General features: G+C 43.2%; 1 protein-coding gene across 2 annotated transcripts in view; it reads right to left on the reverse strand.

The window, feature by feature from the left end:
* PRR5 (proline rich 5) overlaps positions 1-14,439 on the reverse strand; it is a 46,618-nt gene extending 32,179 nt beyond the window's left edge. Inside the window, exons 1-2 of one of the 2 annotated variants that reach the window (XM_033148298.1) lie at positions 14,342-14,439; positions 719-832 (exon numbers count right to left, since the gene is read on the reverse strand). In XM_033148298.1, coding sequence (XP_033004189.1) covers positions 719-822 — 104 coding nt within the window. In that variant the 5' untranslated portion in view covers positions 823-832; positions 14,342-14,439. Of the gene's footprint in view, positions 1-718; positions 987-14,341 lie in introns of those variants that run through there. The other variant, XM_033148297.1, reaches the window with a different exon arrangement.
* Between the last annotated feature and the right edge of the window lie 651 nt (positions 14,440-15,090).

Here is a 15,090-nt window from a genome sequence, read left to right on the forward strand (position 1 = left end):
AAAAAGTCTTTTGAGGTTTCATTTCACACACTTGCATATAACATTTAGTAAGGCCCAGAGTGTGCCTTAAGATTATAGTCCACCTTGGTCTGCTTCTCTCTTTTTTCTTCTTCAAATGCCAACATTAATAATGGTTAAACCTTAGTGACAATATAGGGAACTGTGGCATTTTTTATTTGTATTTTTTTCAAAAATGGCAGAGATTCCTTCAGCGAATCTCTCTCCCTGTGATTTTTTTCCCTAGCTACAAATATATTTAATAATTCACTTCAAGTGTTTCTCCCCCCCCACACACCCCATCATCAAGGCACATGCAGTTTTTCCTGTTCCAAAAAACAAACCACCCTCCCCTCCTATGGGAAAGGAGAAACTACGCCTACTTTCTCAACAAGCAAAGACATAATAGCCAGCAAAAGAAAAAGGGTTCCCTAGATCTCAACAGTCATTGCCGGTGAGAATGAATTGACAGTGTATGTCAGCACCAACAGAAGGGCTGGAAGCATGAAAAACCTGGGAGTTTCCTCTCACATGAAAACCAGACCGAGAATTCAAACTGTGTTGTGCCTTGTTGCTGTGTGTGTGTGTCTGTGTGCGCGCATGCACACACGCTTTAAAATCTGAGCCAGAAGTGATTGTTTGCAGTGTGTCGCTGCGTTGGCTGTTGTGGAAACAATTCCTGGTGCCTGCGTGTGCGCGTGGGGGATATGCAAGACCGTACCTGTTCCAGGTGGCGTTGGAGCAGGCCCGTCGCTGCTGGGTCCCCCGCTCATCCGAGGATGCCGGCTCTCTCTTGCCCAGATCACTGAGGCTGGGCGAACTCATGAACTTCAACCTGCGAAGAGTCCTCATGGTCAAATGTGTTGTTTTGTGCGTGGCAGCTAGAGAAACACCATCCTTTTTACACAACACACACACGCAGCTGGAGCAGCAGCTTCTCCGTTTTGCTGTTCAAAAGTGAAACTTAAAAAAACAAAACAAAAAACAAAGAAGAGAGAGAACCAGTCTCTACAGAACACACCTCTGCCAGCAAGAAAACAAACCTTTAATCAGATCAACTCTGACGTCATAAATGGTGGTTAATAATTTCTCCGGGCTTTTTTTTTTTTTTTTTAAAGCTGAACTTTCTCATTGCTGTCCTTTACATATTAAGGGGGCCCTTTAAACCGGAAGGCTGTGCAAAACTTTTTCTCATCCCCATTGTAAAAAAAAAAATGAGAATCTCATTCAGCGTGCATGTTCCACCTGCCGTAGTAGTAAAAGCTTCGCTAAATTCTCAAGAGGGTGTCCCCCCCCTTCTCTTGTAACCGGAGCCAATAGGGGGGGGGGGAGAGACCCACCAAGTGTGACATAAGGAGATTGCATAGGGAAGTTTCATAACCACCAATTCTTTGCCACATTACAACACGCAAACTCTCCCTCTCTCTGTCTTTCACAACGGCAAATAACAAATCTGCTTGTCTAAGAGGTTGCTTAAGCTGAAAGCGCAGGATAAGCCTCCTGGGCAAAACAGGTCTGTTTAAGGAGAGGTGGGTGCTTTTGAAAAAGCATTTCAAAGATGTCCTGCAGCCCTGGTTGCTTGGGGGCGCTTCCACCTCATAGCAGCTTCAGAAGCAAAGTTTTACACCGGCGGGATGGGACATATTTGGTCTCTAAAACGCCACAACCTGGAGAAACAGACAGAGATGACTCAGCTTGAAATTTTAAGAAGTGGGAGGAGCTCAGCAGCATATATGAGAGAGCAAAGCCCTCCGACAGTGGAAGAATGGCAGATGAAGCTAATGGACTTTATGGAACTCGCCGAACTGACCGCGAGAATCCGAGACCAGAGGGAGGAGAAGGTGTCGCAGGATTGGAAGAAATTTAAGGACTATTTAGTTAAATGTGTAAAATTGAATATTTGAGCGGAATTAGCTAGCAGAATTGGCTTTAGCATGTATATGTTAGATAAAACAGTGTAGAAGAAGTTTAGATGGGAATGTTACGAATGCTTAAGAGTATTTAAAGATATTGAGTCTAAGTGAGAAATTATATTTGTTTAATTAACTTAAAGTTTATTGAGAGATAAGATTAAGATTTATGGAAAAAGATACAAAACTACCCAAATTTTATATTAGTTTTGAATGCAGGGGGGGGAACGGGGGAAGTCTTAAAGTATGCGAAGAAGATAGAATTAAGAAGATTGAGATAGGTGTATGTTTAGTTATGTATTTGTGTTTTTTCTTATGTTTATTGTTATTGTCATTGTTGTTGTTTATTGTTTGTTGTTTATTATGTATTTTTGTATTTTCTTTTGTTTATATATGGAAAATAATAAAATCTTTATAAAAAAAAAAGAGAGAGCGCAAAGCCCTTTGCAGTTGAAATAGCCTAACTCTAAGGCAGGTCAGGCCGTGTATCCACCCAAAGTGGGAATTTAAGTATCCTGGCATCCTGAGATTTTCCATTCCCTTGTAAAAAATATTCTCCAACTTTCTAGGCACACTGAAGAGAACCTATAGGCCAGGGGTCAGCAAACTTTTTCGGCAGGGCGGCCCCTCAGACCTTGTGGGGGGCCGGACTGTATTTTGAAAAAGAAATATGAACGAATTCCTATGCCCCACAAATAACCCAGAGGTGCATTTTAAATAAAAGCACACATTCTACTCATGTAAAAACACCAGGCAGGCCCCACAAATACCCCCGAGATGTATTTTAAATAAAAGCACACATTCTACTCATGTAAAAACGCCAGGCAGGCCCCACAAATAACCCAGAGATGCATTTTAAATAAAAGGACACATATTACTCATGTAAAAACATGCCGATTCCCGGACCGTCTGTGGGCCGCATTTAGAAGGCGATTGGGCCACATTCAGGCCCCCGTGCCTTAGTTTGGGGACCCCTGCTATAGGCAGTTATTTAGTCACAATACTCCCCTAACCGCAAATCACAAAAGAAATGCACAGTATTATGGACCCCTCTGCCCCCAAACCACTCACGTTGAACAGATCTCTTGCGAGAACAGTTTATTTCGGTAGGTAAGTGCCAAAAACATCTGCACCTGCCTCTCAGCCCTGATTTGCATGTTACAGTTAAACAAACACATCATATGTCAACCATGTGCTTTTGTGGTAAACTCCAGTTGGGATCCCCTGGGTCTGTTAGACTGCCAGAGGTATCTCAGGAGTATGACTGATCAAAGGCTGGGAAACAGACAGAAAGGACCAGCTCCTTGTTTAAGAACCAAAGTACCGGTACTAAGCTGTAACACCTACACAACAACTAAGTTAAGGAACTAAAGTGAAATAAGAGGAAATAAACTGAGCATTTACCATCTAGTCTAGAAACCTGTAACATCTAACTGAGGAGTAATAACTGAATTAAGCAGCTGACATTCAAAAGAAACTGTGCATTTACTACCATGTTTAGAAGCCTGTATCACCCACATGATTAAGTACAATTATTAAGAAGTTAACTGTTTCCTGAAAGAACATTATCTCCTGACACAACCTTTGTTTTATCAACTTGGTTCTGTAAACCAAATCTTTCTTTATTGGTTCAGCTCTTGCCCGAGTCTTCAAGGAACTAAGTTTACCCTCACAGAAAAACCAAAAGATACCCTGTGGTGGTTATACAGGGTCTACAGAGAGGGGACCTGCCTCCCTACCTCCCTTTGAGAGAGAGGAGGAAAGGGGAATCGGCAAGAGCTGCCTCTTCTCTCTCCACGCTTTTCTGCTGGTTGGAGGGTCAGGGAATGGTCCCAATTGTGGCAGCAAACAGGACCTCAACCACTAATATTACATTTACAGTTACAGGTAGGTAGCTGTGTTGGTCTGCCATAGTCAAAAAAATAATAATAATCCTTCCAGTAGCACCTTAGAGACCAACTAAGTTTGTTCTTGGTATGAGCTTTTGTGTGCATGCACACTTCTTCAGATACACTGAAACAGAAGTCACCAGACCCTTACTGGCCCCAACAACATCAAACATACCATCTCAGGTCTATTTAATTGCTCTTCTTCCAACATTGTGTATGCAATCAAATGCCAACAGTGCCCTTCAGCTGTCTATATTGCACAAACAGGCCAAACCGTACGCCAAAGGATAAATGGACATAAATCTGATATCAGGAATCACAAGACAGAGAAACCAGTAGGAGAACACTTCAATCTCCCAGGACATTCTATAAAAGATCTCAAAGTAGCTGTCTTAATACAAAGGAATTTCAGAAATAGACTGGAAAGAGAAGTTGCTGAATTGCAACTAATTACCAAACTTAAAACCATGGAGAGACCTGGTCTGAATAGAGACATTGCATTCTTATCTCATTATACACAACAAAGCTATTTTTAGCCATCTCACCCCTTGCTTTTTCCTGTAAGACCAATTGCAGTCATTAACAGTCGTCAACAGGTTTTCCACACCTATCAGCTGATCACCCATTCCCACCACCCTTCTGAGTAATACCCCTCCCCACTCTCTCACTATATATAAGGGTCTGGTGACTTCTGTTTCAGTGTATCTGAAGAAGTGTGCATGCACACGAAAGCTCATACCAAGAACAAACTTAGTTGGTCTCTAAGGTGCTACTGGAAGGAATTTTTTTTATTTTTTTTTATTAAATTTACATTTAACGTTTGCAAGCCTGTTTGCAGAATATGGGATGGTGGTAAAAAGCAGCCACACCTGAAGCCACCTTTTAATCCTTTGAGCTTCCTGTTAATCTCGTTTTCAGCAGCCTCCTATGCAAGACCTCAGCTGCTATGTGGTCTTCAGTGCATGAAGGGAACGCAACACTAACAGCAACACACACTTGAAAAGGACATGCCATTCTTGGCACATCCTGTCCTTTTGCTTCCAGGAAAAATGCCTCCTTATTTTGTTTTCAAGTATGAGGAATCTGGACTGCATGTACACTTGTGGCTTTAAAGGAAGATGAGACCAATTCTTGCAGAAGAGGGCTATGGCTGGCTACCAACTGCTCTGATTCCACATGCAGCCATGCTTCTGAATCCCCATGGCTGGAAACCACAGAAGGGGAAGAGTGCTGCTCTTATGCTCAGATCTGTGAGAACATCTGAGTGGACTAGATGGGCCATGGGCCTGATCCAGCAGACTCTCGTGTTCTTATGCTAATGATCTCCAAATATCAGGTTTAAGGTTTTCTTGTGGAAAATGCCTCCCTCTACTGGAAGGAAGGCTTTGAAGCAACTGAGACCCGCTGAAAAACGCACACCTTTCAACATGAGAAATTATATACATTTGAATTGTCTTAGGCTCTCAGCACCGACAAAATGAAGAGTACATTTTAATGTATCTCGAATGTATTCTGAGTGCATGAGTCTTCTGGGCCAGATTCAACTAATGTGATGTGTCAGCAGAAGGCAGTGCAAGGACTCCCACTAGGGCAGAATGAGACCCTGTCATCATATAACACCTCTATTCACAAGAGATCTGAACTGGATGCCCATCTGATAACAGGCCAAGTTGAAGGCGTATATGAAGCAACCAGTTTACCTGAGGGATTGCCATACCCCAGACATGCCCACTTGACCACTTTAATAGAAAAACATGGAATCACAGAGTTGGGCTCCACTGCTCATCTAGCCCAAGCTTTCGGCAATGCAAAAACTGGCACACTTACAGGTGCCACATAATATTCATTCCATGCTTGTAGGAAGTCAATTATTTTAATGCATCTGCACTTTGGAACTCACTGCTTATTGACACCAGGCAGGAACCTCCACTGCCTGCTTAAAACAGTTTTGTTTAGGCAAGCCTACGCAGTCATATGCAGTTTACATGTTTTATTTCTAGCTACTGTTGATTTTAATCACCTTTTGAATATTTTAAGTATCTGTTTTTATCAATAATATTTATTTTTTTCGTATTAAGCAGTATAAATTTTGGACACCCACCCACTTTTTATGTAAATTCATAGGCCTCTTAACCCCGCCATATGACCCTCAAAAAAGCTTGAAATAAAAGCAACCATAAACACAATTTTGATGCAGCAGCAGTATCAGAGGAAAAAAGCTACGGTTTAGAAAAGAAAACCCACTACTGAGAATGCAGAAAGGCCTGCTGGAACATCTCTTGAGGAAATTACATAATGAGTGTGTCACCATTGAATAAGTCCTGTTTCTTGGGGCAGAAGATCTTCATCTTAGATGGCTGCTGGCATCTAATACAGATGACCTCAACTCACCATTTTCCAAGACCTGTCTGAATTAAAAGGTATTTCCTGCTGGTAGGATGATAGCAAAGAAGGAGAGAATTCCATAATATGGGTGCAGCCCCCCAAAAAGCCCACCTCTCATGTCACCACCAACTGTGTCGCTGAAGTTGATGCGGCCGGGAGAAGGTGACCACCTCAAGGATCTCCACACTCGACCAGGTACGTATAGGGAGATACGATACTTCAGGTAGTCTGGGCCATACAGGACTTTATAGGTCACTTTGAATTATGCCCAGAAATGGACCAGTAGCCAGTGACGTTGTTTTAAATGGGAAGTAATATGGTCCCTGTAACTGGCCCCTGTCAGCAGTCTGGCTGCAGTGTTTGGGGCCAGCTGAAGCTTCTGAACACTCTTCAAAGGCCACCTCACATAGAATGTGTTGCAGGGTGTAACTAAGCCATACAACACTGTGGCCAGATCCAGCATCTTGCAGTTGGTGCATGAGCCATCATTGGGCAAATGCGCTCCTGGTCACTGTCAGAATCCAGGAATACACCCAAACTGCGAGTCCGAGTATTCAAGGAGACCCCATCCAACAGTTGTCGAATTCCTGTTCATGTATCCTAATCCATCTTCTGACTGACTGATACAGCTTCCTTAGATTGTTTGTTTGTTAAATTCATCTACTCCCCCTCATCATAATATATCAGGGTGGTTCATAGAATAACACACAGGATAAAAACACAAGTAAATAATCAAAACAAAACAGCAAAACAACAACCTGGTTGAAGAGAAACCTCCCTGGGAGAGCATTCCACAGACAGGGAGCCACTACCGAGAAGGCCCATTCTCGTGTTTTCACCTTCTGAACCTCATGTGGAGAGGTGAGAGGCGGGGGACGCCGAATTCTGGCCTCGCACAGGTGCCACTGAAATTTGAAAGACCTAAATCCATGCCTGGCTAACATCCTTTTTCACTACCCTATCTGCCAAACTATGTTTTAGCTTTCAGAAAGTTGAACCAACCTTGTGCAGGCTCTCTGCCCCATCCCTATATAGCAAAGTGGGTGAGGGGGGCGCGTTCTCTTACCGGCCGTTGCCCCCTTTGCTGCTTGTGTTTCTCACTCCTTCAGAATCAAGGGGGTGGGGCCGGGTGCATCTGATAACTGCCCTCCCCCCTGCTGGGCACTCAACCCTCCTCTTCCTCTGAGTACATGGAGACTATCTCACTCTCATGCGCCTCTTCCTCCCTAGAAGGAGTGTTGGCAATACGGGACGAGTTTGTTGGGGTGAGGGCATGGGCAAGTCAAGGGGTACTTGCCTCCCCCTTCCCCATCACTGGTCTTCGATTCTTTCCCTTCCAGCAGTGGGGCCTACAATTAACCCCAGGATCATCTTCTCCCCATGGTCCTCCTCTTGGCTCTGCCAGCAGTTGACATAGGAGCCCAACAGAACTGCAAAGCAACTCTCACCATCTTTTCTAACACAACCTACCTAGACCTGACCACCCAGCTGCTGTTGCCATTACTGCAACCCAGAGTTCCATATCCAACTGAGCGTTGGCCTAAACCAGAGCGTGCAATACTCCAAAGACCCTTCAGGGCAGCAGGTGGGTCTCAAACCCTTCGTGAGTTAGGGGCTTCCCCTGCATGCAAAGACAGGCTCCAGCAAATTGAGCGGATGAGACGAAAGTGGGTCGAACGGTAAAGAGGGCGGTTTCTGCATGTGCTCTAGAGGGAAGTGAGGGGCAGATGCAGAGCTGTCAACCTTCCTTTTTTGCATTGGGAATAATAATAATATTTAATAATAATATTTATTATTTGTACCCCGCCCATCTGGCTGGATTTCCCCAGCCACTCTGGGCGGCTTCCAACAAAAATCAAATACATTAAAATATCACACATTAAAAGCTTCCCTAAACGGCCATAGCTGTCAACTTTCCCTTTTTTTGCAATGGGAAACGGCGCTGGAATAAGGGAATTTCCCACAAAAAAGGGAAAGTTGGACAGCTATGGGCAGATGGGGCTCCTCAACCTGGGAAGGGAGCCCATCTAGGAGAAGGAAAACTAATCCTAAACCTCTGCTAACTTGTGGCTATACTCATTCACGAGAGAAAGGCTAAGGAGTAAACCCTACGCAAATCTCAGCAACTCCTGCCACTGTTACGGAAATTATGGGGGGGGGGGTCACCCAAGCAAAGTCTCCTCCCGAGTAAACTCATTGGGGTATGGAGTGATGCCCTTAAGGGAACCCATCTCTCTGCCATGATCCAGTAGGCGAGAGACCAGGTACACAGGGAAATGCCTCAGCAGGTAATCTCTGGGTGCTTCAGGAAGCCACTGGGCTAATATCCCTCAACCGGAATCCCATTGTTCTCTCCCAGGTAAGTGCTCAAGGTATCCTTGCCAATACTTAACACCAATTCACATTTGCTCAGGGCTATCTCCCTGATATCACTCTGTTTCCCCCATATGTTAATCTTGTTTTTCCTATATGTTAATCATGTATAACCCTCCCCTTTCGTGATGTAGTGATGATGTTTCCAAACTGTATTCTGGGATATGATAGGAGTTTTTAAAAGTTCTTGTAACGCTGCTCTCGGTGTGCAGTTTGACTGTAACCTATTGCACAATAAACCCTGTCTTGTCCTTGCTCCAGTGGCTGGACTTCTTTTATTTAACTCCGCAGAAACCAGTGGGCCTATCCCTAAGGGCCAGGTGGCTGGGCAGTTCCACACCTGGGATTTTTCCGTTACACCACCAAGCTGGTGCCAAAGGCCTTGCTCTGCTTTCCTTTGAACCACATCAGCAAGGCCAAGTGTGTGTGTGTGGGGGGGGGGTGTCTTGTCATCTGGGCAGCCCAGGACCTCCAGACACACTGGCCAGGCTTGTGCCCCTTCGGGAGGTCACTTTGGTGCTGCTAACACAGTGATTCAACTCCATCCCTGGAGGCACACTCCATTGTTTCCTGAGACGGACGGATGCTAGCGACAACATCCGGGACAGGACATCCAGTTTGGCCTTCCACCTTACGTCTCTTCCTCCCCTCCCTCATGGCTCCCTGCCCCCCGTCCCAGTGCACAGGCTTCTCCCACAGCACTCTCACTTTCTCCCCAACCCCAGGCTGCCAAATGTCTGGCTGAAATGCAGCAAGAATGTTCGAATGTTGGAAGTGCAAACAAGTAGAAGGTACCTTCTATCACATGTGGTGGACGTGCCCAAAGGTAAAGGTCTTCTGGGAGAAGATTTATAATGAACTTAAAAAAGTGTTGAAAAACACATTTACTAAGAAACCAGAGGCCTTTCTGCTGGGCATGACCAATCATGAGATCCCCAACAAAGATAGAATATTTTTTATGTATGCCACAACAGCTGCAAGGATATTAATAGCTAAAAACTGGAAAACTGAAGAACTACCAACAGTGGAAGACTGGCAGATGAAGTTGATTGAATACATGGAACTCGCAGAACTGACCGCGAAACTCCGAGACCAGAGGGAGGAGAAGGTGCAAGAAGATTGGAAGAAATTTAAAGAATATCTGAAACGACGTGAAAAGTTAAACATCTGAAATTGAAATCAGTGGATATTATAGGTGATAGCATTAAAATGTTAGTTTAAAATAGAACATAAGAAGATAGAATTGTGATTTTTCCAATTTTTGTATTTCTGTTAAGAATAAGATGAAAGATATAAAATGATAGAAGATTATAAAATGATTAAGATTAGTTGTAAAAGTTGAGTTAAAGTAGTTACAAAGTTACTACAGTATATTTGAAATGAACGCAGAAGAGAGGGCGTGAGGAAGTCCCCCAAGTAAGATTTTAAATAAGATTATATCAGTGAAATAGGTGTTTTGCTGTTTTAGGTGTGTTTTATGTATTGTATAAGTCTTTTTTGTTTTGTATTTTGTAGTCTGTATTTTGTATGTACTTTTTCTTTTTCTGTATTTTCTCTAAATACCAATAAATTTCTTATATATATATAAAAAAAGAATTTTCGCAACTCCACTGGAAGAGCCACACTCCAAACGACTCCCATTTCTCTTGCTCCTGAGCCGAGTGAAACATTCACAAATGTAATGCTTCCTGTTGTGGAAGCCAGTAAAAGGGGGGGGGGGGAATCTGATAGGTTGGCAAGCAATCCCACCCCCTCTGCAGATGGCAAAAAGGAAGTCCCGCAGCCTGCAGGAAGAGAGAGAAGTCTGACATCGCCCAGGTAACCAGGCAACTCTCTATCTTTCTGCGCCGTGTTGCAGCCAAGTATGGGGTGGAGGGGGAGAAAGAAAAACGGCACTGACGCGCATATCAGTTGTGGAAAGAACACAGGCGTAAACTGGTGCCCTTCTTTTTTAAAACACACAGGCAGATGAAAATGATAGACCATATGGAGCTCGCTGAACTGACTGGGAAACTCCGAAACCAGAGGGACGATGCGGTGGGGAAAGAATGGACTAAATTTAAAGTCTATTTGGAAAAAAATATATATGCAAAAATTAATGTTTAAATGCAGACAGGTAGAAATCGGCAGGCTACAGATATGGAAGTTAAATTAGATTTAGTAATTAAGGAAGGAACGAGAAGGTGATTAAGATAAGACGATTAGAGTTTTAAGTTAGGATAGGAAAAAGGTAAGGAAATTACTAAAGATGATTTACAAGGAAAGCAGTCAGAGAGGACGAGAGGAAGTCAACCTACAATGTTATTTTGAAGATTAGATAGGTTTAAATATGTATTTTGGTTTTTTTGTTTGGCTACAATGTCTTTTATTGTATTCTTTTTCTGTATGTATTTTTATGTACTTTTTATGTGTAGCGTTTTTGTTTGTGTTACTTTAAAAATCAATTAAAAAAAATTGGGGGGGAACCCACACAAATGAGACAAAGAACTGGGGTTCTTGCTTGTGTGTATCTAAGAAGGGGAAATAGCGATCTGTATGCACGTATTTTTTTAGAGGACGACCATTTCAGTGTTATCCAGAGTGCAGGGTCAAACACGCTGCCCCTTGTGTCCCTTGAAAGCCCCCCCCCCGCTGTCCGTACCCTGCAAGAAGAGGGGAGCCTTCTCCGTGCACAGACCCCCTTGGGATTTAGGCTGCACCCACACCAAACATCCAAAACACTATTAAGCACCTCACAGAGCTACAACTTACAGAGGGGTTTATCAATCAATCCCCTGTGGGAATTGAGGGCTCTCCTAACAACTTTCACCATAACCAACTACAGTTCCCAGAGTTATTTGTGGGGAAAGTGGCATAATAATGTGTGTATTGTGTCAGGGCAGCCTAGGAACTCTTAGTAAGTCAAGGCCATTTATCTCTTACTGTGAGAATGCCATTTTAGCTTAGAAGTTTTCCAGCTATAATAATAATAATAATAATAATAATAATAATAATAATAATAATAATTTATTTGTACCCCGCCCATCTGGCTGGGTCTCCCCAGCCACTCTGGGCGGCTTCCACCAAACATTAAAATACATTTAAAATATCACAGTTTAAAAACTTCCCTAAACAGGGCTGCCTTCAGGTGTTTTCTGAATGTCAGGTAGTTGTTTATTCCCTTGACTTCTGATGGGAGGGCGTTCCACAGGGCGGGCGCCACTACCGAGAAGGCCCTCGGCGCTGGATCTCAGTGTCCGGGCTGAATGATGGGGGTCCGGGCTAGGGTCCGGGCAACCGTTGGAAACTTACAGGGATTTCTTAATTAAAATATCAGTAATGGCAAGTGAAACTCCATAATAATAACAATTATTATTATTATTATTATTATTATTATTATTATTATTTATACCCCGCCAATCTGGCTGGGTTTCCCCAGCCTTGAAGAGTTTCACCTGGCAAGCTAAAATGCATGCACTGCTGGAACAATTGTTAATAGTGTGACAATGAATTCCACCCTTTGAGAATAGGTTGTAGATTGCCACAGTTTAGAAATGGAACAGAAAATATCGAGTCTAGGATCACTACACATAATTCTGTGTCACACTCTGCTCAAGGCATAGACATGCACACATACACAGTTTTGGGAAGTTACATCATGAAGCAGACGGACACCAAGAAAGTTGTGAAAACAACAACTAAGCCCTGCTGGGTTTGCACTGTTCGTGAGAAATATGAGAAATATGGAGCTGGTTTCAGGAACCAAAGTCCCTTGGGCAACAAGAAAATATTTTCTTACTGCATTTGTTATCCAAAGCAGCCTCCATCCTGCTTTAATATATATATATATTGCTGTGCTCCACTGGCCAAGAGGTGAGAGAAAATTGCCTCTCCAAATTATTCATCCTACTATTTTTGTACTGAAATTGAGGGTGTTACTTTGATTAATATTCTCAGGGAATTTGTGGGCAAGAGGGGTGGAGAATAAATTTCCCAACAGTTTTTTTGGGGGGAGTGAGACCGTTTAGCAGCAGAAGCAGAAACCACCATGTTAGCATCTGGCCAAGCTGCGCGACCCACAACACCCCAAATCATGTTGGGGTAGTGTAGTGGGGTAGCCAGAAAAAGGAAAGAAAGAAAAAAACCACCCAGGGCAGAATTTTGTAGAGAATCTGTAGAATGGGGCAGGGCAAAAAAGAAAAATATCTGACATTTTATTCTTTATTTTTGCATACCTCCATTCACAACAGTAGTAAATGTTAACAAAGTATTGTTGTTGTAATTTGCATACTGCCCTATACCCGCAGGTATAGAGTTCAGGCCTGAGGCAGAGATGTAGGGGCAACAAACCACACAAAAGTGTTCATTCTGCCATTCCCTAATGCAGGTCTGCCCAACTCGTGACCCATCAAGACGGATACAGCCCACCGGTGACCTATACCATGCCCTGCCGACGCGCGCATTCCGGCCCCACATATGCAGCTCCAGGAAAGGAGCCAAAACAGATTTACTAGCAGGCATCGTGCATTTTGCTATATCTGTTCAGCACAGTGAGTCACGAGTTGTGCAGGTGTGTCCTGCTAGCTCAAAAGCAGGAGGCTGAGGCATTTTTGAAAGCCAAGCTACATCCTGGATCTTCCTTTCAACCATGCAGGCTGGCTCTTGATATTCTGCTGCTGGAGGCGACAATGCATTTTATTTTCTCCTGGCTGCAGCTCCTTTTCCAATTCTGAAGGGAAGGGACTTTCCCTCTGCCGCTGGCTTTATGCAGCCCTTAAGATTTTAGGACTGTTGCTTTTATTTTATTGGGAATGAATTTGTCATTTCCTGTAAGCCACCTGCATGACATGTTGTAATTGGGTAGAATACAAAGGCAGAAAGAGCATAAATAGATCCATTCAGGGGCGTAGCAAGGGGGGGCGGGGGGCAGTCTGCCCCGGGTTCCATAATGGAGGGGGTGACAAATTACCAAGGAACATTTTTTTTAAAAAAATGCCTGCTCCGAAGGTCTTATCTTACTATACTATGGATTATATAGCTATATATGAAATTTCATGCATATCGGTTAATATCTTGACCCTCCTCCACCAAAACAGCTGTTTACTTGGCTGTTTTCCTATGTCGTGAAGGCTGAAATTTCATTTCAGAGAACACTTTACTGTTCCCAACCCTAACCCTGTGGAAAGCCATCTAATTAGACTCTAATTTGATTTTGAGATGTTTTTAGGAGGTAATTTAATTATTGTTTGATTTTATACCAATGTTATGTATCTGATGTTAGCCACCCTGAGCCCGACTTCGGCCGGGGAGGGCGGGATATAAATAAAAGTTGTTATTATTATTATTATTATTATTATTATTATTATTATTATTATTCCTTTGTAAGAAAATACGAAATAACGTAAAACCATTTTTGCAGGGGGGGATCAATGGGGGGGTTGACAAGAAATTTTCTGCACCAGGTACCACCTGACCTTCCCGTGCCGTGGGGGGGGGGGAGATTTTTTTTTTTTTTGCCCCCGGGTACCAATTTACCTTGCTACGCCCCTGGAACCATTCATTCCATTTATGTGCTTGCAAGAAGGGCTGCAATCAGGGCAGCTGCTTGTACACTTCAGGCCATCATGTCCAAAGGTTTGGGGGGCAGATGGAAAATGGTGTCCCCGAGAGCATTATCATTTTCCTGGAGCCCCCACAAGACAGAATTCTGCTGCTTACGGAGTTGGGCTGCCCCTTCACAAATACAAAGCTCCTGTCAGGAGCATCACATCTGAATAAACTGCGTCAGAACATTAAGAAACAACTTACCTGCTGAAGAGTTCAGAACACGGGACTGAATTGAAGGGATCAAAAAATGTAGTAGTTCACTATATCCATGTCACAACTGGAGATTTCTGGGAGTCTATAGAAGTTGCATGAAGAAACATAGCTCTGCAAAAGAAGATTTAACATGTTACACTGCAGAAAATTCTCTTGCTAAAGACATACCTTTGAGACTTTGCCCAACTACTCTGTTTCTGAACCCTGATCTGTAACTCAGCCCATAAAGGTAAAGGGACCCCTGACCATTAGGTCCAGTCGTGTCGGACTCTGGGGTTGGGCGCTCATCTCAAGTTACTGGCCAAGGGAGCCGGCGTACAGCTTCCAGGTCGTGTGGCCAGCATGACTAAGCCGCTTCTGGTGAACCAGAGCAGTACACAGAAATGCTGTTTACCTTCCCACCAGAGTGGTACCTATTTATCTACTTGCACTTTGTTTTTTTGTTTTTTTAAGCTTTATTGAGTTCTAAAACAATTACAAAAAGGAGACATAAAAATACATTTATACATATATACATAAAGTTATGTGTAAAACATTAAACAAAAGAAAAAGAAAAACGAAAGACAATCTGTGCACCCCCCCATACTAGCTTCCAGCCTTCATGTTATTGCGGTGTGTACTAACTATATATTTTTTATATACCTAATTTTTTTCTTCTTCTTACTTAACTTACTCTTGAGACCCACTTATACATTTCTTAGAAGATTGGCTCTTTCCACTGTGTTTCCCATATAGTT

Source organism: Lacerta agilis, chromosome 5 (genome assembly GCF_009819535.1).
Source record: "Lacerta agilis isolate rLacAgi1 chromosome 5, rLacAgi1.pri, whole genome shotgun sequence".
NCBI lineage: Eukaryota > Metazoa > Chordata > Lepidosauria > Squamata > Lacertidae > Lacerta > Lacerta agilis.